The sequence below is a fragment of the Panthera uncia genome, chromosome B1 (assembly GCF_023721935.1).
Source record: "Panthera uncia isolate 11264 chromosome B1, Puncia_PCG_1.0, whole genome shotgun sequence".
NCBI classification, from domain to species: domain Eukaryota; kingdom Metazoa; phylum Chordata; class Mammalia; order Carnivora; family Felidae; genus Panthera; species Panthera uncia.
The window spans coordinates 58,595,783-58,622,334 of NC_064811.1; the positions used below are offsets into that span (position 1 = coordinate 58,595,783).

The 26,552-nt window shown below is 38.5% G+C and overlaps 1 protein-coding gene across 3 annotated transcripts in view; it reads left to right on the plus strand.

Moving 5' to 3' along the window:
- The window catches only part of MTHFD2L (methylenetetrahydrofolate dehydrogenase (NADP+ dependent) 2 like), a 460,807-nt gene that overhangs the window by 320,444 nt on the left and 113,811 nt on the right, over window positions 1–26,552 (plus strand). Inside the window, exons 3-4 of one of the 3 annotated variants that reach the window (XM_049630631.1) lie at window positions 5,590–5,774; window positions 6,795–6,917. In XM_049630631.1, coding sequence (XP_049486588.1) covers window positions 5,590–5,774; window positions 6,795–6,917 — 308 coding nt within the window. Of the gene's footprint in view, window positions 1–4,338; window positions 5,775–6,794; window positions 6,918–26,552 lie in introns of those variants that run through there. The other 2 variants (XM_049630627.1, XM_049630628.1) reach the window with 2 other exon arrangements.

Below are 26,552 nucleotides of genomic sequence, written 5' to 3' on the forward strand. Positions count from 1 at the left end.
CCCGTGACTGTGCTGGTGGGGGGGGGGGGGGGGGGGGAGGGGGGCCATCTGGGTTACTCAGTGTCAGTCTCAGTCTGGTAGATAAGCAGTTGCCAGGCTCGGAGGGGTGGGGTTTGGTGTAAGCACATCCCGCTTCCACTGGGGGCCGCTGTCCTGTTCCCTGAAGCCCCACTGTGTTGGCGGGGTGGCGATAGATGGGGGCACCCCAATCTCTCCTCCCCAGATGGGTGTCTCAAAGCACGCTGCCCAGGCAGCCCTCACAGAGTAGCCTGGGCAGTCAGCCTGTCCTGTTCCAGTCTCCCCCGCCGCCTAGGTGCTCGGCCGGGATTCAAAACCTGAAGTCTTGGATCCTGCTCTGCGTGGACCGATCCTGGGGTAGCGCCACTCCATCTCTGGCTGGCTCCTGCAGGGTCTTTTGTCCTTGGGGGTAGGGGGGTGGGGGGCAATAAACCCTCTTCCCACAGTACTCAAGGGAGGGGACTGCCCTCTCCCAGTGTGCCCCTGAGATCGCTACCGCACCCTGGGGCCAGCTCCCTGCTCCCCAGGCGTTCACACACGGCAGCGGCTTCACTCCTAGAAAGTCAGCATTTGTCACAAGTTTGCAAAGGAGAAATGCACTGTATTTCTCGTTCCCCAGTGCCCGGTCCGGAGAGGGTTTCCTCTTGTCCTGACACTAGACCGCAGTCCACAGCTTCTCTTGCTCTCTCTTTTGCCTCTCCGCAGAGGGGTTCCCCTCCTCCATGCCTGTGCTATTTTATCTCACCCATTTCACGTACATGCACTTCTGTTCTGCCAAGCTGTCTCCCTCCACCTGTGGAGATCCTTCTGCCACTCCGCAGATTGATTTCCAGGGTGTTCCCAGTGTTCTAACCTCAATACAGCTGTTTTTGAGGGACGAGGGAAATCCTGGTCCCCCTACTTCTCCACCATCTTAACTCCTACCCCCGAGCATGTGATTCTTGATCTCAGGGTTGTGGGTTCAGGCCCCACAATGGGTGTACAGAGTACTTAAAAGAAAAATCTGCTCTCCTCCAGCAGGCACTCCTCGCAGCCTCTGAGCTCCATTCCCATGCCCTCTGGCAACATCTGAAGAGAGGTGTCCCTGCCACTTTGCCCCTCAGGGCTCCCTAAAGCCCCCTGGGAATGGAGGAGGCATCCTCATTGGGTGGGCTCCTGGTGATGCTTTATACCCGGGTTGACAGCAGGCGCGGTGATTGTCCCCGCTGCGGTTTCTATCCCTGCTACGGCCACTTCTGGCTCACCTTCATTTTTTTTAAATTTAAGTTTATTTATTTTGAGAGAAAAAGAGAGCAGGAGGAGCAGAGAGAGAGAGGGAGAGAGAGAGAATCCCAAGCAGGCTTCACACTGTCAGTGCAGAGCCAGATGTGGGGCTCCAACTGACAAACTGTGAGATCATGACCTGAGCTGGAACCAAGAGTTGGTCACTTAACCGACTGAGCCACCCATTTCCTTCATTTATGATGAAATATCACCTGATTAATCAGAATTAAGAGACACCTTAACCCATCTGTATAATATGACAGCTCTGGCCCTCAGATATGCCCTTTCCCTCTGTTTTTCACACGTGATATAAATATTCGCCTTTTAAAAAAATTTGCTTATTATGTCTTCTTCAACTGGATTGTAGTTCCCATAAAAGTGGGCAGTTTGTTTTGTACACTGTTATTTATATTTCCAGTGTCTAGAATAGTGCCTGGCAGATATAAGGTTTTCAGTGTGTATTTATTAAGTCAATAAACATTGGGCTTGTAAGTGAGGCGTTTTAACCAAGGAAGTGGCATGATTAGATTTGGAAAATCACTCTGGCTGAGGTACAGATGATAGATGGCAGAGATTGACTTGAGCCAGGGAAACTCTTAGGAGCTGTGGGCTTCTATGGCTGAAATTCACACTATTATTGATATTTATCATGTTTCAACAGTATGCGTGCTGAAAAGTCTCATTTGTTTTTGCACTGAGCTAGATAATGTGTGTGTTTGCCAGTTCTTCCAGCATATAGGCTGATAGGGGCATCCTTCCTTTGAGTCTCCACTAATTCCAGGTTGCCTCATTTATCCTTATATCATATCTCCCACAAATCCAGGCTTGCCCAGGCTCTGCAGGGATTGAGGGAACCAATAGGCGGAGCCAGCTGCTACCGAAAAATCCTCAAAGTTCCTTTTATAATTGGGTGGCAGTCTTCTGAGTATTTACCCATAAATACCAACTAGACCAGGCTATAACATGTCAGCTATAGTTAGCAAACTCACTTAGCACATCTGTGCTGTAAAGTAAGCCCTGTCTTCTCTCAGACCCCAACATGGTGCAGTCAAGTTTAATCTGTATATGGATTATCTGTCTTTGGAAGTCATGAGTCCATTTATGCCACGGTCAACTCTGACACTCTCAGAGTCACACAGCTTTGTAATATCTAAGCCATAATTATCGTGGATTATGTTCAGTGATTGCCAGTTTCACGGTAACCTATGGACAAATCGTTGTAACAGAGAATCAACTAATAAAACATGTCAGCAGCAGCAGTTTCTATTCATATACTATAAAATGTAACATAGGGCTCAGGTGATTTTGTAATTTAAAATACAAATGCATGTTCTTTGTTACAAGAGTGAATTCTAGTGTATCAGCAGATAAGCTTAGGTATTTTACCCTAAGTGAATATGTTGACACAGTTTAATTTATGGAAAGTATTTATTGATTTATTTATTGACTTATTATTTTTATGACTCTTAGAAATGAGTCATTCTGGGATTACTGCAGCCTTTAGTATTTTATAATAGAAGAGTTCCTCATTCTCTTAGAATTAAAAGATCACTTAAATGAATTAATAAAAAATGAGCACTAGAAGTTCATAGTAAATAGTGAAAAAAGTTTGTTACCTAATCTTGAAAGATCACATTTAAACTCAGAAGTAAGTATGTTATCTTAACTTCATTTAAACTTGATCTTAAACTTTAACAGAATAAAAGCTCCAGGACCAGATGGCTTCATGGGTGAAATTTACCAAACATTTAAGGAAGAAATAATACCAATTCTGCAGAAACTCTTCTGGAAATTTGAAGAGGACGGGATATATCCTAACTCATTTTATAAAGGCAGCATCACCCTGATACCAAAATCATACAAAGACGTTACAAGAAAAGAAAACTATAAATAAATACCTCTCATGCACATAGAAGCAAAAAAGTTAACAAAATTTTAGATAAAATCCTGAATATCTGGAAAGGATAAGCACATCGTGACCAAGTGAGGCTTATCCCAGGAATGCAAGATTGGCTTAACATTTGAAAATCAATCAATATAATTCATCATATTAACAGACTAAAACCCCCCCCCCCCAAAAAAAATCATGTGGTCATATGATTATCTCTATACACACACATTAAAAAAACTTTGACAATATCCTGATATAAATAAAGTTCCATCAAACTAAGAGTAAAACTAAATCACAGAACTAAATGTATAACCTGAACACATAAAACTAGAAGGAAACGTTGAAGAAAACCTTTGTGACCTTAAGTTAGGCAAAGATTTCTTATATGCCTCACCATAAAAGGAAAAGGAAAATTGATGGAAATACATCAAAATTGAGAGCTGATCTTCCAAAGACACAGTTAAGAGAATGAAAAGGCAAAGCACAAAGTAGGAGAAAATATTTCAAATCACTTTTCTGATAAAGGACTTGGATATACCTGCTGTATGACCCAGCCATTCTACTCCTAGGTATTTGCTCATTGTGCATACAATGACTTATACATGAATGTCTATAACAGCTTTGTTTGCCATGAGTAAAAGCTGGAAACAACCCAAATATCCATCAATAATTGGATGGATAAACAAATTTTGGTATATCCATACAATGGAAAACTACTCAACAATAAAAAGAAATGAACTATGGATACATGCAACAACATGAATGAATCTTAATTATGCTGAGTGAGAGTAGCTGGGTAAAAAAGAGTATGTTGTGCATGATTCCATTTGTACAAAATTTGTGATGATACAAACTAAGATATAGTGACAAGAAGCAGACCAGTGGTTGCCTGTTGATTGAGGAGGGACATGGCCAGGACAGGGGGAATGGTGAGATTTAGAAAAGAGTACCAGAATTCTTACAGGGGTTTCATTTGCTTGATCATGGTGATAGTTTCCTAGGTATATACATATATTACAACATCAAATTGCACACTTTAAATATGTACAATATATTTTATGTCAGTTATACTTCTTTATTATTTTTAAAATATATTTATTTATTTTGAGAGGGAGAGAGAGCAGGGAAAGGGCAGAGAGAGAGAGAGAGAGAGAGAGAGAATCCCAAGTAGCCTCCACGCTGCTCGTGCAGAGCCAATGCAGGGCTCGAACCCATGAACCATGAGATCATGACGTGAGCGTAACCAAGAGTCATATGCCTAACTGACTGAGCCACCCAGGCGTCCCTGTCAGTTATACTTCAATACAGCTATTATAAAATTAGGACAGTGGAGCAAGACTGATCAATAAATTTGCCATGATTTTCCTTGTCTTGAAAGCTATCAAGTTTTTGGTGAAACGTAGACAAGTCAGAATCAAAAGTTGAGTTTACTTACAGCTATAAAGTCTGGTTGTAATTGTATTCTCTAGTCTGTTTACTTGCTCAATTAATTGTTTACCTATGGTAATGATTATTTTTAAAATATACTTTTGTATTGAATTGAGCAGGTAGTTTTCGAACATGGTCGTGCACATGAATACCTGTGGGAACTTGTCAGACATGCAGATTTCCAGGGTGTTCTCAATCATGGGTTGGGGAATCTGCAACCTGAGCAAGCTTCCCAGGCAACTTTGGTGTATGTATCCATAGATCACATTGCAGCATCACTTCTTAATAGAACAATGTTCACGTCAAAATGGTGCAAACTTGGATAGACGCTTTGGACCACTGGTGCCCGATTGAAAAGGAGTATTCTTGATCTAGTTCATTGTCCCCCTGCCCCCCTCCCCCTGTATATATATGTCCTCTTATAAAGGACAGTTGACTTATTTGAAAGGGGCAGCAAATTTGCATTTTTTTGTGTGTGTTGGTTGATATTCATGTTGCCTGCTCTCGTTAGAAAATAAAAAGTGTACAGGTACTAGAAAGAATTCAGGTGCTGTAAGGTTTCCTTTTCTCTTTTTTCTCTTCTGCTTCTTCCCCCGCCTCCTTTTCCATTCTTCACGATATTCATTGACCTGCATTTGGGGTTTTGTGTAATAATCATGTGCTACATACCGATCTGCTTCCGCCAGGCCTTTCAATAGTGAAAGGACAGGGGGAGCAGGAAGAAAGAACCATCTTACACTTTATCAGGTACCTTAAAAAAACAAACACACAGTAAGAGCAACATTAATTCACCACTTTGAAGTTTGAGATCATGGAGAGCAAGAAAGCCTTTTCAATATATGTATTTCTTTCTGCTTTTCTGGGGGTTGATTTAAGGTTGCTCACTTGGAGAATCACAGATGTGTTGTTCACTCTTGTAACTTAAGATTATGCGGTTGAATGTTCCTTACTGTCTTTTTAGTGCTATATTTATTCTTTGTTTTCCACAGACATGATGCCATCATTATCTCAGGAACTGAAATGGCCAAACAAATCCAGAAAGAAATACAGAGAGGTGTGGAATCATGGATTTCCCTTGGGAACAGAAGACCTCACCTCAGTATCATTTTAGTGGGTGATAACCCAGCAAGCCACACGTACGTCAGGAAGAAGATCAGAGCTGCGTCCGCCGTAGGTGGGGATGCGTTTTAGTTGTTCTTGTTACTAAGTCGTGTCTTCTTGTGTTCCTTCAAAGTGCAGTAATTATCCATGAGAATTGCCAAATAAGTGCCATTTGAATAACATTTATCATTGTTACCATTACTATTAGAGATGAGTTACCCAAGTTTATATTCATTTCTTAATGTTTTTCTCCAGCTTTCTTACTGAATTAATTTGATGTGATTTCAGATCCTATGCTGATATGTCAGAGGAACACTGCACATTTAAAGAGCCCATGTTTAGGGGTGCCTTGGTGGCTCGGTCGGTTGAGTGTCTGACTTTGGCTCAGGTCATGATCTCGCAGTTTGTGAATTCGAGGCCCACATCGGGCTCTGTGCCGTCAGCCTGTCAGCACAGAGCCCACTCCAGATCCTCTGTCCCCCTCTGTCTGCCCCTCCCCACTGGCGCTCTCTCAAAATGAAATAAACATTAAAGGGCCCATTTTTAGGTATAGCATAGGGAATGTAGTCAGTGATATTGTAATAGCATTGTATGGTGACCGTTGTAGCTACACTTGTGATTAGCCTAGCTAGCTAAATGAACATACTTGTCGAATCACCATGTTGTATACCCGAGACTGGTGTAACATTGTGTGTCAGCTGTATTTCAATTTTTTTAAAAAAAGGCCTATTTTTATTATACTTGCTTTAATCAGATAATAAACCTGGCCAGTTCGCTCTGCTGAACTTGGCCTAATAATGGTGGTGAGGAGTATTAACATATTTACTAGATTCACATCCCCTAACAGTAGCTTATCACAAATAAATGCAATACGATACTGGGCCAAAAATTGCGTGTGAATCATGAGAAAACATCTGTACTCTTTGAGACATCCCTTTTAGTGGTGGTTTGAACATCATCTTTGTAGAAGGTCCTTTCCTTCCAATGAGGCAAGGCGCAGAGGAAACCTTTTACGCACCGTGTAAGACACCATTGTTGAAAAACCACATCTTTGCTGGTCAAATGACTCTCTCTGTGTTTGTTGTTCTTCCAGGGATCCGTAGTGAGATCATTCTAAAACCAAAGGATGTTTCTCAGGAAGAACTTTTGGATATAACTGATCAATTGAATATGGACCCACGAGTCAGTGGTATATTGGTTCAGTTACCACTACCAGGTACCTAAGGCTCTTGTATATGTCTGCTTTGGTGAGGAAAAAGGGCGTCTTTCAACATTCTATCACGACACTGCAAGTAGTTTAGGAAATACGTTCACGAAGGGACTAGCTCTCACACTAGCAGGTAATTGTTGGCAAAGCCTGGATGACTTCTGCTTGCAATGACTGAAACTTGTAAGGGAAAAATGTAGGCAAAAATTACACGTAGTCCTTACTTTGTACAATAGCCCCAAGACCGTGACAATGACTGTGCACGCTGAAACCAGGCAAAGCAACCTTAAAAACCCAATGGGAAAAACAACAGTCATTCTCTGAGCTTTATTTTTTTATTTTTTTAAACAAAAATTAAAAAAATATTTTTTAATGTTTACTTATTTTTGAAAGAGAGAGAGAGAGAGAGAGTGGGGGAGGGGTAGTGAAGGAGGGAGACACAGAATCTGAAGCAGGCTCCAGGCTTTGAACTGTCAGCATAGAGCCCGACGCGGGGCTCGAACTCACGAGCTGTGAGGTCATGACCTGAGATGAAGTCGGACGCTTAACCGACTGAGCCACCCAGGCGCCCCTTAAACAAAATTTTTTTAATGTTTATTCATTTTTGAGAGACACAGAGAGGCAGAGCGTGAGTGGGAGGAAGGGCAGAGAGAGAGGGAGACACAGAATCCGAAGCAGGCTCCAGGATGAGCTGTCAGCACAGAACTGGATGTGGGGCTCAAACTCATAAACCGTGAGATCATGACCTCAACCGAAGTTGGACACTTAACTGACTGAGCCACCCAGGCGCCCCTCGTTCTCTGACCTTTAAAATGTTCTCCCAAAACATTAAAAACTCTCTCTCTGTGGTTCATAAACATATAGGGAAATGGAACACAAAAAAAGAGGGAAGCTAGTATTTGTTCAGCACACTATAATTTAAAACATTAGAAACATCGAGAATTAAAGTGTTATTTCTTTGCAAAAAACTTGTTCAGAGGAGCTTGCACGGGAGCTTGCCTTCTCATCATGTAACTTACAATATGGAGCAAGCGTCTTTCCTGGGCCTTGGTGAATTCAACTGCATGTTCCTCTCTAAGTTTGGATCAGTTTCCATTTCGTCCTTTGTAATCATTTGCCAAGCAGTCTTCTTATGGTTCGTAGTTTTTTCACGGTTCTGAAATCTCTCTGAGAGTTTCTTTTATGGGATGGTTTATGCTGGTGCCACTTCCTCTGGGATGTTGTCATCGTTTTGTCATAAGAACCTTCTTCATGTACGGAGACAGTCCACCTTCATTAGAACTTCTGTGACTGCATATCCACATTGCTCCGAAGGGCCCAGAGACAACATTCCAGGGTCACCTCATTCGTGCACAACCCATTTCCATTCAATCAGTGTCCTACCGGAGCACTTAATCATAACTCTTCCCTTCCTGGGGGCACAGGTTTCTGTTATTTTTGCTTTGCTGTTGCCACTTTCAGACCTTCTGTTCACATCTCATTTCACTTCCAGTGTCACCACTTTTTTTTTTTTTTTTTTTTTTGCTGCCCTGTCACCTTTACAGGTTAATTCCCTCTGTTGATTATCTACTTTTGTGAAATGTCTTGTGAGTTGACCACCGGGAGACCAGGAGGAAGTATGATTTGCTGTTGATGTTTGACCTGAATAACAAATGTGCAGTGATCAATCATCAACGGACTTTTAAAGAAGTGTCAAACGTGTTGCTCAGGGAACATGATGCTCATCTTTATTTACACGGTGATTTGTGAACCAGAGGGCCAGCAGTTCTTACATAATTACTCACAGTTAATTTACCATGATAACTGAACTTTGAACTGTGCTATTGGACGATTGGTGCTATTTAAGTAAATTGTGGCTCTGAAATTCATGTGTATTTCAACTGAGTGAAGTGAGGACTGCCATATAGTATAGATTACAGAAGGGTTTTTTTTTTTAATTTTTTTAATGTTTATTTGTTTTTGAGAGAGAGAGACAGAGTGTGAGTGGGGGAGGAGCAGAGAAAGAGGGAGACACAGAATCTAAAGCAGGCTCCAGGCTCTGAGCTGTCAGCATAGAACCTGTCGCGGGGCTCGAACCCACAAACCATGAGATCATGACCTGAGCCGGTGTCAGATGCTTAACTGACTGAGCCACCCAGGCGCCCTTAGATTACAGTAGTTTTGAGTTCTTCTATAAGTTTTGACTTGCAGAAAGTAAAAAGTGAATGGTGCTATTGCATGAGATCCTTGTATGGTATTGATTATACTTTATCCAACAATATAACTTAATTCCTTGGTATATAACTTTCGTGCTATTTAAATTGTACCAAAAATTCACGTTTCTAATTCTCATACAGATTTATTAGCATTGCAAATCTGTACAAAAAAAATTGGCAGTGGGTTTAAGCCCAATTGTTTGGCTCATATTAAAAAAAAACAAAAATAAAACAAAACAAAAAAAAACCAGTCTTCTTTGTACCATAATTGCCAAGCACTCTTCTTGTGGTTTGTAGTTTTTAAAAAATTTCTCCCGGCTGTAGTTGTACTGAATTCAAATAATTATTAAAAAACACATCACAAATTTCCAAATTTACAAATCTAAAACATTACATTTAGTTTGTTTTAAAAATTAAATGCAGGGGCGCCTGGGCGTCTCAGTCAGTTGAGCATCCGACTTCTGCTCAGGTCATGATACCACGGTTCAGGAGTTCGAACCCCACTCTGCTATCAAAGTGGAGCCAGCTTGGAATTCTCTGTCCCCCTCTCTTTCTGCCCTTAACCTGCACTCACAACCTTTATCTGTCTCTCTCTCTCTCTCTCTCAAAAATAAACAAATTAAAAAAATTAAATTCATATCTGTAGAGATTTTTACCTGTTTTGGGCAACCTTTCTCTGTTGGCGAATTTATTAGAAAATTGCCACTAGATGGCACTGTTGGTCTGTCTGTAGTAAAATTGCTTGCGTCCTGTGTTCCTTCTAGAGAGTGAGAAGCACAGAACCAAAGGGACTGTGGTAATAACAAATATCTTGATGCTCTAAGAAAGAACAATTCTCTATGTTGCCGAAAAGCCAATAATATGCAAAATAATAATGGCTAAAATTTATTACATTAAACATTTATTTATTATGTCTCAGGAACTTTACATTTATTACTTCATTGAATCCTGATACTAATCCTGGGTAGTCGGAGCTCTTATTATGGACATTTCACTGGTGTTAAGATTTGAGGCACAGAAAGCTTAAGTAACTTCCCTTAAGGTCACCGGGTTGATAAGTAATTGAGCTGGGATGGAAGGAAGACTGGTTCCTCGTGCCATTACTTTTAACCATCGTGTTACCCTCACCAGCATATTGGTGGTAGCTAGTGAGTAATGTATCATACTATGTGGCAAGTATTCCTTGATACAGATAATTTTATCTACTCCTCAAAGCAGCCTTATGAGTAGGAATTGTTTTCTTTATTTTACATATGAGAAGACTCGTCTATATTACTTAACCTACGTTATACTGGGACATATGGTGTGTTGATGAATAGAAAACAATTGGTTAAAGTAGAAAATTATAGAATAATGCATATTTACCTTAAATATTGTTTTATAACATAAATCATTTAAATACTCGGTTATTCATCAGTCTTTTGATGTGGGTCCACAGATCTTTGGAACTTACTGATTGGAATTTTGAATCATCTTCTGGTATTAATAATACCTATGAGGGGCGCCTGGGTGGCGCAGTCGGTTAAGCGTCCGACTTCAGCCAGGTCACGATCTCGCGGTCCGTGAGTTCGAGCCCCGCGTCAGGCTCTGGGCTGATGGCTCGGAGCCTGGAGCCTGTTTCCGATTCTGTGTCTCCCTCTCTCTCTGCCCCTCCCCCGTTCATGCTGTCTCTCTCTGTCCCAAAAATAAATAAAAAACGTTGAAAAAAAAAATTAAAAAAAAAAAATAATACCTATGAATCATTGCCTCTGATTTTCAGTTTGAGGTGAAACTATCTCAGTGAAAATTCTTACTGCTTTTTAAAATAGCTCCCAGGGTGCCTGGGTGGCTCCGTTGGTTAAGCCCTTGACTCTTGATTTCAGCTCAGATCATGATCTCACTGTTTGTGGGATCAAGCCCCACATCAGGCTTCGTGCTGACAGAGTGGAGCCTGCTTGGAATTCCCCCTCCCTCTCTCTGCCCATCGCCTCCCCCAACCTATGTGCATGTATGAGCTCTCTCTTAAAATAAGTAAATAAATGTTTAAAAAAAATCTCCCAATCTTCATGATTGTCCTGTTCATATCTAAATCCTTACTAATTCATTTTAGTTCTCAAGAGCCTTTCCAGAACATTCAATTTAGTTTTTATAGAAATAACAGCTGTTTTCTTCTCACACTCTGTTGTCATGTTTATACTGTTTTAATTACATTACATTATTTACTGTGAAAGAACTAGCAAAAACAGATTGGGAAAGACTTGATTATCATGAAGGTCAACTGGTAGGGGCAGGCATAGTTAAACTACTTTCTGATTTGTTCTGTGAGCTCTGAGCATCAGCTTTCATGTTTTACAGAAGAAATGGAACTCTTTGTGTCATGGCAGTAGGTTGGCTATGTGGAAGTAGGTTGAGATAATGTCTCCTGTCCCGGTCTTAATAAAATTGTTAGAAAGAACCAGTGAAACAATGAGTAAATGAGAAAAATGAGGTGATTCGAGTTGATCATGCCTTGCATTTTATATCATTTGGTTAATAATTTGGATTCCAAGTTGTCTCATGATTAGAAATTGGGGATTATTATTCACAATTAGGGAAATATCTTGAGTAAAAGAAATTCTGAATTAGAATTATAATTCTGATGTTGCAGGACAAGTTTGCATGGGATGAATCGGAATGTACAAATAGTTTCCATGCCTCTCACTTAGATAAAAACCAAAGAAATGGGATAGAATTCTTCCCTATTTGATGGTAATAAGTTTGTTTCAAGCTAAACCTCTGTTTATGTTCAGGAGCTCTGCAACTTGGGTCAGGATTGGAAGTCTTCAGGATATAACCGTGTGTCCATAGTCACGCAGCCTGGCTGTTTTTTCCTGTAGTTGACCCTCAAACCACAGAGAAATAAAAACAATCACATGCAATGCTTCCCTACTCCCATCCTGACTGTGATCAGAGTCTATTAGTATCAATAAGTGGTCATTTTGTCAAGCCAGAAAGATGTCTGCTATTCACGTTCTATGTATTTTTTCTCCTAGTCATGTATTATTTGCTCTTAGCTTTTATTGAGTTATATCTATTAAAGCGATATTATATTAAAAGTTATATCATTTGTAGAGTATGTATCAGCCTATAGTGTTAAAAAAAAGGTATAATAGTGATCTTTAAAAATTCGGAAGCAATTTTTTCTAACTAAAGCAAGAAAAGAGAAATTATAAAGTGCTTTATATATGGTAACTTGTATAATGCTTACAACAACTCTTACCGGTAGGTGCTATGCCTTTCAATCTGTGGTTTGTAGTGAAGGATAGTAAAAGAACTGAGTAACTTATGTGATCAGGGAGGTAGTAAGTAGCAGAACAATGCCGGCAGAAGCAATGATGTTGTCCTTTCAGCTGCCATCACTGTCCTACAATGGAGATTTCAAGGCACATACCAAGGGAGATGTTTGCTCATCTCGTGTTTTCTTGCTTTCTAAAGTCCACTTTTCATTTATTTCTAAAACAAAATGATTAGGTAGAAGGAGAAGACTTATTCCATCTTATCCATCATTTTCTAAAATCATTTTTCAGCTATTGAATGTGACATCTTTGAATATCAACATCTTCCGGTTTATGTAAGGGGATTAAAAAGAGATATTAGAATAAAATATTGGAATAAAGGATTGAATCTGGAGGGAATGAGTAAGAAGAGTTAAAGTCTAGTGTGTAGATTTAGCAAAGATCAACTTTTCTAATAATTAGTAGGCATCAAAAGGGGGAGATTGACCTAATTAATTAGCATATAGATATATGTATTTCCTAAATCTTAATTCCTCATTTGGAGAAAAAAAGTCTTTGCCATAATTGCTTTTCTTAAGAGGTTATGCAATGTATGTATGCAGAATATTTATTATTGTATTTTTCGTGTTCTTGACCAGAGTGGGAAATTTTCATCACCCTAGACTTCTTCATGGTTGTAGAACCCTTTATTCTGTTTATTTCTAAATGATTTCCAAATTTTCACTTGACCTTTGTTATAACATTTTCCCTCTTTCTCTAGGGAGAAGAAAGCCCAGTTCTGTGTTTGAGTGTTCAGAACAATTCTGCATGGAATATTTTATTAATGGAATATGGCTTTAGCCTCTGACCTCTTAACTATATTGATTATCTGTCACACATACCAGAGCTGACTTCTTTCCAACTGTCAGGTCTTAGCTTAAATGCCACACTGCCTCAGAGAACCCTTCCCAACCCACATCCTCTGAAATTATTTTAATTCTGTTATTCTCTATTTCAGTGTTGCCTTTTCTGTGGCAGGAAAAGTTCTCCAATATCTACACGCTCCCATCATTTCCCAGCTTTTCAGAGCAGTTACGTTGGGGCCATGTGACTACCTTCAGCTGGATTGTGAGGGGAAGTGACTTTTGTGAGCCATTTCTTGACTGAGATGGTTAAAAGCTATTGTGCTACACTGCCCCTCCTTTTTTTTTTATTGCAGTTATTATGGAAGCTAGATGTTACAGATGATTTTAAATTATAGGAGGGAGGGAAGTAGGATTCTTTTTTTTTTTTAAGTTTATTTATTTATTTGGGGGAGACAGAGACAGTGCTAGTGGGGGAGGAGCAGAGAGAGAGAGGGGGAGAGAGAGAATCCTAAGGAATTTCTGTGCTGTCAGCGTAGATCCTGATGCGAGATTATGACCTGAGCTGAAACCAAGAGTCAGATGCTTAGCTGACTGAGCCACACCGGTGCCCTGGGAAGTGGGATTCTTATGGAGCTTTACATGAATAAGAATTAACTATCCTTTCATAAGTGACTCAGATTTCAGAATAAAACACACACATACATATGCACAAATTTGATGACAACTATAAACCTACACATCTAAGAAGCTCAACAAAGTCTAAGCGTATGCAATAGGAAGAAAACTATACCAAAGAACACCATAATCAAATTGTTCAAAACCAGTGTGATAGAAAAGGTATCAAAGGTAACAAGAGAGAGAAAAATCACATTACATAGAGAGGAACACAAAGAAGGAAGCAAATTTCTTGCTGGAAACAATGTAAACTAGAAGACAAGGGAATAGCTTGGTCTTTAAAGTATTAAAAGAAAACCTGTCAATCATGAATTCTATCCTCAGTAACAATATCTTTTAAAACAAAGGCAAAACAAAGTATTTTTTCAGAAATTTAGGGAGGGGAGAACCCAGAAAGAGCTGAAAACAATCACCAGCAGACACATACTACCAAAAAATATTAAAGGAAGTCCTTCAGACAGTAGGAAATGATACCAGATGAAAATATGTATCTATCCAAAGGAATAAAGAGTCCTGGAAATGGTAGCTACATGAGTAAATATAGATGATATTTTTCTTATTCAAATCATCTTAGAATATAATTGATGTTTAATCAAAAACAAAAACCATGGAATATGTGATTTGTAACATATATAAGTAAAATCTACAACAATAACACAAACATTGGGAGAGAAGAAATGGTATTAATGTTAGATTCTTATATGGGAAGTGATATATCACTTGAGGGTAGATTGAGATAAATTCAAGGTATATACTATAGAACCACAAGCAACCACTAAAAAATGCAATAGTTATAGCTAATAAAACAAGGAGATAAAATGGAATCACTAAAAATATTCAATTATTTCAAAGGAAGGAAGAATAAAGGGGCAAAGACAACAATGAAAACACATAGCAAGATGATAAGTTTAATGACATAATGTTGTAAATAACCCAATAAAATGTCAGAGGTTGTCAGATTGGATAAAAGAGCCAACTGTATGCTGCATACAAAAAACACACTTCAAGTATAAAGACACAGAGAAGTTACAAGCAAAACAATGGAAAAGATATGCCATGCTAACACTAATTAAAAGAAAGTTGGAGTGATTTTGTCAATATCAGGCAAAGTATATTTCAGAGCAATGAATATTACCAGGGATAAAGAAGGTCATTCCCCAGTAATAAAGGGATCTGTTTGTCAAAAGGAAATAACAGTCTTGGGGTGCCTGGGTGGCTCAGTTGGTTAAGTGGCCGACTCTTGATTTCAGTTCACGTGGTGATCTTATGGTTCTTGGGATCAAGCCCCATGTTGGGCTCTGTGCCAACAGTGGGGAGCCTGCTTGGGATTCTCTCTCTCTCTCTCTCTCTGCCCATCCCCTGCTCATGGTCTCTCTCTCTCTCTCTCTCTCTCTCTCTCTCTGTTTTTCTCTCTCTGAAAATAAGTAAACTTAAAAAACGAAATGTCTTAATCACTTATATACCTAAAAAGAAACCTTCAATAAAAACTAATAGAATTACAAGAAAAATAGACAAATCCAAAATTATCATCATACATTTTAATACCTCTCTGTCAATAATTGAAAGAACAAATAGACAGGAAATCAGTGAGGATAGAGATTTGAAGTAGAGTATCATCCAATTTGACCTAATTGACATTTGTAAAACACTATCCCAGCAAACAACAGAATACACACCTTTTTTTCAAGTTTACGTAGACAATTTACCAAAAAAATAGCATATTCTAGGTCATAAAACAAATCTCAAATATAAAGGATTCATGTTGCCTAAAGTGTTTTCCTTGACCACAGTGGAATTAAATTAAAAATCACTAACAGAAAAATATCTGGAACGTTCCCAAATATTTAGAAACTAAATAACACACTTCTAAGTAACACATGCATCAGATAAGAAAATTGAAGGGAAGTTAGAACATTTTTTAACTTTTTACGAAGACACAGCATATCAAAATTTATGCTATGCTGCTAAATAGTAGTTGGGGGAAATATATAGCACTATATACCTATCTTAGAAAAGACGAAAGGTGCCAAAGCAATAATCTCAGTTTCCACCTTAACGTACTAGAAAAAAGAGCAAGTTAAAGACAAAGGAAGGACAAGAAAGAAAATAGAAAACAGAAATGATGAGGAAAATAAATGAAACACAAGCTAGTTTGATCAAGGCAAAAAAAAAAAAAAAAAAAAAAAAAAAAAAAAAGATACAAATTACCAGTATCAGGAATGAGAGGTCACATCACTATAGACTCTAAGGCTGTTAAAAGGATAAAAGGGAATATTTTGAACAACTTTATGGCAAGTCATGTGACAAGTTTGATGAAATAAATTACTTTCTTGAAAGACACATAGTATTAAGGCCCATTCAAGAAGTAGATAATGTGGGGCGCCTGGATGGCGCAGTCGGTTGAGCGTCCGACTTCAGCCAGGTCACGATCTCGCGGTCCGTGAGTTCGAGCCCCGCGTCAGGCTCTGGGCTGATGGCTCGGAGCCTGGAGCCTGTTTCCGATTCTGTGTCTCCCTCTCTCTCTGCCCCTCCCCCGTTCATGCTCTGTCTCTCTCTGTCCCAAAAATAAATAAAAAACGTTGAAAAAAAAAATTAAAAAAAAAAAAAAGAAGTAGATAATGTGAAGAATTCTATTAAAAAATTGATTTTGTACTTAAAATCCATTCCACAAATAAAGTTCCATGTTCAGATGGCTTTGCTGGTGAATTCTACCAAATATTTGAGGAAACAAAAAATGCTAAAAAGGAAGGAGTACTCCTGAACTCATATGAGGCCACCATTACCCCGATATCAAAAACCAGGCATTACAAAAGACATTACAAAGAAGGAAAACCATAGACTGGTATCTTTCATGAACATAAATGTAAAAGATATGATCAAAATCTAACAAAATCCAACAATATAGAAAAGGGATCATTCATCATGAAATAAAGGGTTTTATTCGAGGAATGCAACATTGCTTTCACATTAGAAAATCGAACGATGTATTTAATCACGTTAACAAACTAAATATGAAAAACCATATGATTAACTCATTATATACAGATAAAATAGTTGATAAGACTATCATTGATTCCTGATAAAAAGCTGTCATATAACTAATAGTAAAGGGAATATCCTGAAGGTGATAAGGGGCACATCTGAAAAATTTACAGTCATCAGAGTTGATCATGAAAAACTGAGCATTTACCTCCTACGATCAGGAAGATGTCAAGGATGTCCACTCCTACCATGTCTATTTAACATTGTATCGGAGAGTCTAAGCAGCACCATAAGGCAAGAGAAAGAAAATAAAAAGCAGATAATATGACTGTCTATGTATAAAATCCAATGGAATCTAGAAAAAGAAAACTAATAGTGATGTGATTTTTAGCAAGATTGGAGGATACAAGATTAATATGCAAAATGCAATTGTCATTTATTAGCATCAAAAATCAGGTATTGAAATAAAAACACTAAGATAACATCCAAAAATGAAATCTTTAGGCATAAATTTGACAAGAGATGTGAAAAATCTATACATCGAATACTGCAGAACATTCCTAAAATAAATTAAATAAAAGCTAAATAAGTGTATCAATATACAACGTCCATGTATTGGGAGACTAAATGTTGTTAAGATGTAGTCATCTTTACATTGATTTGTAGATTCATGGCAGTCCCAATTAAAATCCCATCATGCTTTTTTGTAGCAGTTGACAAACTGATGGGCAAATTTATATGGATGTGCAAAATACTTAGAATAGTCAGAACACGAAATTAGTCACAGAAAAACAAATATCATGACTTCACTCATGTGGAATTTAAGAGACAAAACAGATGAACAGAAGGGAAAGGAAGCAAAAAGAATATAAAAACAGGGAGGGGGACAAAACAGAAGAGACTCTTAAATATAGAGAACAAACAGAGGGTTGCTGGAGGAGTTGTGGGTGGCGGATGGGCTAAATGGGTAAGGGGCACTGAGGAGTCTATTCCTGAAATCATTATTGCACTATAATGTAGCTAACTTTGATGTAAATTTTAAAAAAATAAAAAAATGGTTGAAATAACTTTGAAAATGAGCAACATAGTTGGAAGATTAACACCACCCAATTTGAAGATTAATCAAAAATCTTAAAATCAAAAGGTACAAACTTCCAGTTATAAAATAAGTAAGTCATGGGGATATAATGTACAACATGTACTAAAATTAATAATACTATATTGCTTATTTGAAAGTCACTAAGAGAGTATATCTTAAACTTTTCATCTCTTGGGGTACCTGGGTGACTCAGTTGGTTAAGTGTCTGACTCTTGATTTCAGCTCGGGTCATGAGATCCAACCCTGTGTTGGGCTCTGTGCTGGGAGTGGAACCTGCTTAAGATTCTTTCTCTGTCTCCACCTTCCCCTCCCCAAATGTCTCTCTCTCTTTCCTTCTCAAAAACAAAGTCCTCATCACAAGAAAAAAAATGTAACTGTATAGTGATAGATTTAATTAGATTTGTTGTGGTGATCATTTTGTAATATATACAAATATCAAATCATGTTGTACACCTGAAACTAATATAATGTTAGAGGTCAATTATACCTTAATAAAAACAATTTAAAAAAAGACTTAATTATAAAGCGCAATAAACAAGGCAGTATATTATTGGAATCATCAGATCAAGCAAAGAAATTCAAAGTCCAGACCTCTATCAATATGTGAGTTTTGACAAGGTGGGAAGACAAAGTAACACAGGAAGGTATGATTCTGGGTGCTGAAAAATTGGACTACTTACAGATATGAAACAAGAACTTAATAAATTAGACTTTATCAAAATGTAAAACTTGTGTTCTGTTAAAGGAATGAAAAGATAGGCCATAGACCAGATGAAAATATTTGCAAAGCATATATCTGTTAACTTATGAATATACAGAATATATAAAGTGCTCTCTTGGGGCACCTGGGTGGCTCAGTTTGTTAAGCATCTGACTCTTTTTTTTTTTTAGGTTTTTTTTTTTAATTTTATTTTTTATTTTTTTAAATTTACATCCAAATTAGTTAGCATATAGTGCAACAATGATTTCAGGAGTAGATTCCTTGGTGCCCCTTAACCATTTTAGCCCACCCCCTTCCAACAACCCCTCCAGTAACCCTCAGTTTGTTCTCCATATTTATGAGTCTCTTCTGTTTTGTCCCCCTCCCTGTTTTTATATTATTTTTGTTTCCCTTCCCTTATGTTCATCTGTTTTTTCTCTTAAAGTCCTCATATGACTGAAGTCCTATGATTTGTGTCTTTCTCTGACTAATTTCACTTAGCATAATACCCTCCAGTTCCATCCACATAGTTGCAAATGGCAAGATTTCATTCTTTTTGATTGCCACGTAATACTCCATGGTATATCTATATGCCACATCTTCTTTATCCATTCACCCATCAATGGACATTTGGGCTCTTTCCATACTTTGGCTATTGTTGATAGTGCTGCTATAAACATGGGGGTGCATGTGTCCCTTCGAAACAGCACACCTGTATCCCTTGGATAAATGTCTACTAGTGCAATTGCTGGGTCGTAGGGTAGTTCTATTTTTAGTTTTTTGAGGAGCCTCCATACTGTTTTCCAGAGTGGCTGCACCAGCTTGCATTCCCACCAACAGTGCAAAAGACATCCTCTTTCTCCGCATCCTCACCAACATCTGTTGTTGCCTGAGTTGTTAATGTTAGCCATTCTGACAGGTGTAAGGTGGTATCTCATTGTGGTTTTGATTTGTATTTCCCTGATGATGAGTGACGTTGAGCATTTTTTCATGTGTTGGTTGGCCATCTGGATGTCTTCTTTGGAGAAGTGTCTATTCATGTCTTTGGCCTATTTCTTCACTGGATTATTTGTCTTTTGGGTGTTGAGGTTGATAAGTTCTTTATAGATTTTGGATACTAACCCTTTATCTGATATGTCATTTGCAAATATCTCCTCCCATTCTGTTGGCTGCCTTTTAGTTTTGCTGATTGTTTCCTTTGCTATGCAGAAGCTTTTTATTTTGATGAGGTCCCAGTAGTTCATTTTTGCTTTTGTTTCCCTTGCCTCCGGAGACGTGTTGAGTAAGAAGTTGCTGTGGCCAAGATCAAAAAGATTTTTGCCTGCTTTCTCCTCAAGGATTTTGATGGCTTCCTGTCTTGCATTGAGGTCCTTCGTCCACTTTGAGTTTATTTTTGTATATGGTGTAAGAAAGTGGTCCAGGTTCATTCTTCTGCATGTCGCTGTCCAGTTTTCCCAGCAGCACTTGCTGAAGAGACTGTCTTTATTCCACTGGATATTCTTTACTGCTTTGTCAAAGATTAGTTGGCCATATGTTTGTGGGTCCATTTCTGGGTTCTCTACTGTTCCATTGATCTGAGTGTCTGTTCTCGTGCCAGTACCATACTGTCTTGATGATTACAGCTTTGTAGTATAGCTTGAAGTCTGGGATTGTTATGCCTTCTGCTTTGGTTTTCTTTTTCAAGATTGCTTTGGCTATTTGGGGTCTTTTCTGGTTCCATACAAATTTTAGGATTATTTGTTCTAGCTCTGTAAAGAATGCTGGTGTTATTTTGGTAGGGATTGCATTGAATATGTAGATTGCTTTCGGTAGTATCGACATTTTAACAATATTTGTTCTTCCTATCCAGGAGCATGGAATCTTTTTCCATTTTTTTTTTGTGTCTTCTTCAATTTCTTTCATAAGCTTTCTATAGTTTCAGTGTAAAGATTTTTCACCTACTTGGTTAGATTTATTCCTAGGTATTTTATGGTTTTTTGTGCAACTGTAAATGGGATCGATTCCTTGACTTCTCTTTCTGTCACTTCATTTTTGGAGTATGGGAATGCAACCGATTTCTGTGCATTGATTTTATATCCTGCAACTTTGCTGAATTCATGAATCAATTCTAGCAGTTTTTTGGTGGCATATTTTCGGTTTTCCATATAGACTATCATGTCATCTGTGAAGAGTGGAAGTTTGATCTCCTCCTGGCCTATTTGGATGCCTTTTATTTCTTTGTGTTGTCTGATTGAAGAGGTTAAGACTTCCAATACTATGTTGAATAACAGTGGTGAGAGTGGACATCCCTGTCTTGTTCCTGAGCTTAGGGGGAAAGCTGTCAGTTTTTCCCCATTGAGGATGATTTTAGCATTGGGTCATTCATATATGGCTTTTATGATCTCGAGGTATGCTCCTTCTATCCCTAGTTTCTTGAGGGTTTTTATCAAGAAAGGATGCTGTATTTTGTCAAATGCTTTCTCTGAATCTGTTGAGAGGGTCTTATGGTTCTTGTCCTTTCTTTCAGTGATGTGATGAATCACATTAGTTGTTTTGTGGATATTGAACCAGCCCTGCATCCCAGGTGTAAATCCCACTTGGTCGTAGTGAATAATTTTTTTAATGTATTGTTGGAGCCAGTTGGCTAATATCTTGTTGAGGATTTTTGCATCCATGTTCATCAGGGAAATTGGTCTCTAGTTCTCCTTTTTAGTGGGGTCTCTGTCTGGTTTTGGAATCATGGTAATGTTGGCTTCATAGAAAAAGTTTGAGAGTTTTCCTTCCATTTCTATTTTTTGGAACAGTTTCAAGAGAATAGGTGTCAATTTTTCCTTAAGTGTTTGGTAGAATTCCCCTGGAAAGCCATCTAGCCCTGGACTCTTGTTTTTTGGCAGATTTTTTATTACTAATTTGATTTCCTTATTGGTTTTGGGGCTGTCCAAATTTTCTATTTCTTCCTGTTGCAGTCTTGGTAGGTATATGTTTCTAGGAATTTGTCCATTTCTTCCAGATTGTCCATTTTATTGGCATATAATTGCTCATAATATTCTCTTATTATTGTTTTTATTTCTGCTGTGTTGGTTGTGATCTCTCCTCTTTTATTCTTGATATTATTTATTTGGGTCCTTTCCTTTTTCTTTTTGATAAAACTGGCTAGTGGTTTATCAATTTTGTTAATTCTTTTCAAACCAGCTTCTGGTTTCATTGATCTGTTCTACTGTTTTTTTGGTGTTGATAGCATTAATTTCTGCTCTAATCTTTATTATTTCCTGTCTTCTGCTGGTTTTGGGTTTAATTTGCTGTTCTCTTTCCAGCTCTTTTAGGCATAAGTTTAGGTTGTGTATCTGAGATCTTTCTTCCTTTTTTAGGAAGGCCTGGATTGCTATATACTTTCCTCTTATGACCACCTTTGCCGCATCCCAGAGGTTTTGGGTTGTGGTGTTATCATTTTCATTGACTTCCATATACTTTTTAATTTCCTCTTTAACTTCTTGGTTAGCGCATTCATTCTTTAGTAGGATGTTCTTCAGTCTTCAAGTATTTGTTACCTTTCCAAATTTTTTCTTGTGGTTGATTTTGAGTTTCAAAGCATTGTGGTCAGAAAATATGCATGGTATGATCTCGATCTTTTTGTATTTACTTAGGGCTGATTTGTGTCCCAGTATATGGTCTATTCTGGAGAATGTTCCATGTGCACTGGAGAAGAATGTATATTCTGCTGCTTTAGGATGAAATGTTCTAAATATATCTGTTAAGTCCATCTGGTCCAGTGTGTCATTCAAAGCCATTGTTTCCTTGTTGATTTTTTGATTAGATGATCTGTCCATTGCTGTGAGTGGGGTGTTGAAGTCTCCTACTTTATGGTATTACTATCGATGAGTTTCTTTATGTTTGTGATTAATTGATTTATATATTTGGGTACCCCAAATTTGGCGCATAAATGTTTACAATTGTTAGGTCTTCTTGGTGGATAGACCCCTTGATTCTGATATAATGCCCTTCTGCATCTCTTGATACAGTCTTTATTTTAAAGTCTAGATTGTCTGATATAAGTGTGGCTACTCTGGCTTTCTTTTGTTGACCATTAGCATGATAGATGGTTCTCCATCCCCTTATTTTCAATCTGAAGGTGTCTTTAGGTCTAAAGTGGGTCTCCTGTAAACAGCATATAGATGGACCTTGTTTTCTTATCCATTCTGTTACCATAGGTCTTTTGATGGGAGCATTGAGTCCAATGACGTTTAGAATGAATACTGAAAGATATGAATTTATTGCCATTATCATGCTTGTAGAGTTGGAGTTTCTGCTGGTGTTCTCTGGTCCTTTCTAATCTTTGTTGCTTTTGATATATATATATATATATATATATATATTTTTTTTTTTTTTCATATTTTCTCCCCTCAGAGAGTCCCCATTAAAATGTCTTGCAGGGCTGGGTTAGTGGTGACAAACTCCTTTAATTTTTGTTTGTCTGGGAAACTTTTGATCTCTACTTCTATTTTGAATGACAGCCTTGCTGGCTAAAGAATTCTTGGCTGCATATTTTTCTGATTCAGCACATTGAATATATCCTGCCACTCCTTTCTGGCCTGCCAAGTTTCTGTGGATAGGTCTGCTGCAAACCTGATCTGTCTTCCCTTGTAGGTTAGGGACTTTTTTTCCTGTGCTGCTTTCATGATTCTCTCCTTGCCTAAGTATTTTGTGAATTTGACTATGATATGTCTTGTTGATGGTCGGTTTTTGTTGAATCTAATGGGAGTTCTCTGTGCTTCCTGGATTTTGATGTCTGTGTCTTTCCCCAGGTTAGGAAATTTTCCTCTCTGATTTTCTCACATAACCCTTCTACTCCTATTTCTCTCTCTTCCTCTTCTGGGACACTTATGATTCTGATGTTGTTCCTTTTTAATGAGTCACTGATTTCCCTAATTCTTAAATCGTGCTCTTTTGCCTTAATCTCCCTTTTTTTTTTCTGCTTTTGTATTCTCTATAAGTTTGTCCTCTATATCGCTGATTCTCTGTTCTGCCTTGTCCATCCTTGCTGCCGCTGCATCCATCCGTGATTGCAGCTCAGTTATAGCATTTTTAATTTTGTTCTGGCTATTTTTTACTTCTTTTATCTCTGCAGAAAGGGATTCTAATCTATTTTCAACTCCAGCTAGTATTCTTATTATTGTGATTCTAAATTCTGGTGCAGACATCTTGCTTGTATCTGTGTTGGTTAAATCCCTGGTTGTCGTTTCTTCATGCTCTTTCTTTTGGGGTGAATTCCTTCATTTTGTCATTTTGAAGGGAGAAAATGAATTAATGAGGTAGAAAAATTGAAATTAAAAAAATTAAAATTAAAAAATATTAAAATTAAAAATATTAAAATTAAAAAATCAAACACACACACACACACACACACACACACAAATCAAATAAATGATGCTAGACCTTAGGTGTGTTTTGGTCTGGGTGTTGAAAGTGGTTTGACGGGTAGAGAAAAAAAAGGAGGGGGAGAAAAAAAAGGAAATCGTTTGAGAATTTGAAAAAAAGGAATACACTGAAGCAGACTGAAATGAGATGATGGGAGTAAAATAGAATCTGAAAAAATATACATAAAAGTAAAGAATATAGTAGAAAACAATTAAAGAAAAATATTTTTAATAAAAATTAAAAATAGATAATAATTTTTTTCTTTTTCTGTATTCAAGAAAAAGAAAAGAAACAAAAAGAGAAAAAAGAAAAAAAAGGAAATCGTTTGAAAATCTAAAAAAGTGAATACACTGTAGTAGACTAAAATAAAATGACGGAAGTAAAGTAGAATTTGAAAAAAATTACATAAAAGCAAAAAATATAGTAAAAAAATTAAAGAAAAATATTTTTAATAGAAATTGAAAGTAAAAATTAAGTTTTTCTCTTTCTGCATTTGAGAAAAAGAGAAATGAAAAAGAGAAAAGAGAAACAGAAAGAAAAAAAGGAAATTGTTTGAAAATTTGAAAGAGTGACTACACTGAAGTAGACTAAAATACAATGACGGAAGTAAAATAGAATTTGAAAATTTTACACAAAAGTAAAAAATATAGTAATAAAAATTAAGGAAAAATATTTTTAATAAAAATTGAAAATAAAAATGAATTTTTTCTCTTTCTGTATTCAAAAAAATGAAAAGAAGTGTAAAAGAGAAAAAAAGAAAGAAAGAAAATTGAATAGATGGACCTGCTAACAGATTGAAGTAGGAATGAAATTACTTGGTTTTCCCCTAGAAGTCAGTCTATGTAGCACTTTATAGTCCATAAACTAAGCCGGCAGTGAGACTTGTGTTCCTGAAGAGCCAAGTTGGCCCAGTTGGGCGGGGCTCAGTGTAATGGCTCTACTCTCCACTAGATGGCGTTGCTAGCCTCCTGGGGTGGATTGTTGCTGTGCTCATAGGTGCGTATGCGCATGCGCGGGAGTGGGGAAAATGGTGCCACCCAGCTACCCAGTCTGTTCTCCCAGATCAGCAATTGTGCACCCGTTGTCTGTCTTCATCTTTTGTCCACTCCATGCTTTTTCACTCTCCATGACCAGGCCCCAGGCAGTACCTCTCTCCCGAGTTTTGTCTCAGATGTGGCTGTTTTCCCTGGCCCCTTGTGAAGGACTGCAGCTTTGACCTGTTCCGCCCCTCTGCAGGAGGGTCTCTCAACCAGTGGCCAAATGAGCAATGGCTGAGTGTTGGCTGCTCCCAGGAACGCTTGCTGGACCCTGCTGCCGCTGGTGCCCCAGACTGCGGCCAGACGCCAGCCGCCCCAGAAAAAGTTCGCGAGATAGTGTAGCAGCAGCGTTTCAGGGATTATGGAAAATTACAACACACATCTGGCACCAGGCTTCACCCTCAACGACCTTGCCCCAGCACCAGCAAATGTGGCCGCCTTCAGGGGTCTGCTGGGACCAGGTGGCTTCAACAGTCTCTACCAAATGTCCTTCCAGCAGTGGAACCGCTTTTCCCCGTGTGGCCTGAGAACCTCCCGGACCCCGCTCTGTTCTTGGGGATTCACGCTTCACACCAGAGCACCACCAGGTATCGAGCTGTGGAGGTGCAGACTTTGCGCTCCCCTTGTTTACAGTCTTAATTAAATTTAAACCCTCTCCTTTCTTCTTTCTCCCTTTTTAGTTTAGTCCCTGTAGCTATTTCTAATTTTCCACTTTCTCTCCAGCTGCATTTGGAGAGGGGTGCCTTTCCCGTATTCTCCCCCGCCCCAGTCTGCGCCCTCTCCACCCGCAAAAGTGGCTCCCTACCCTCCGCGGCCTCTCCCCAAATTCACCTCTCTGCACCGCATACCTGCTGAATTCTGTGGTTCAGATTGTGCAGATTGTTGTGTTAATCCTCCAATCAGTTTTCTAGGTATGCAGGATGGTTTAGTGTTGGTCTGGCTATATTTCATGGACGCGATACACCTTTTTTAATTTTTAAAAATGTTTATTTATTTTTGAAGGAGAGACTGAACATGAGCAGGGGAGGGACAGAGAGAGAGGGAGACACAAAATCCGAAGTGGCTCTAGGCTCTGAGCTGTCAGCACAGAGCCTGATGTGGGGCTTGAACTCGCAAGCCATGAGATCATGACCTGAGCTGAGGTCGGTCCTTTAACCAACTGAGCCACCCAGGCACCCCAAGCATTGACTCTCGATTTCAGCTCAGGTCATGATCTCACGGTTTATGAGATTGAGCCCGCCAAGTTGGGCTCTGTGCTGACAGTGCAGAACCTGCTTGGGTTTGTCCCCTCTCTCTCTGCCCCTCCCCTCACCTCACTGAGGTTTGTAGGGCAAACCAGCATCACAAAATCTGGAGAGAGGCAAATTCAGAGACTCACAACCAGGATCTACTCACACTGAATAGAAGCTATTGGAGCTGTAAACTGATAGGAACTTTTAAATGGAATTTGGATGAATTTTTGG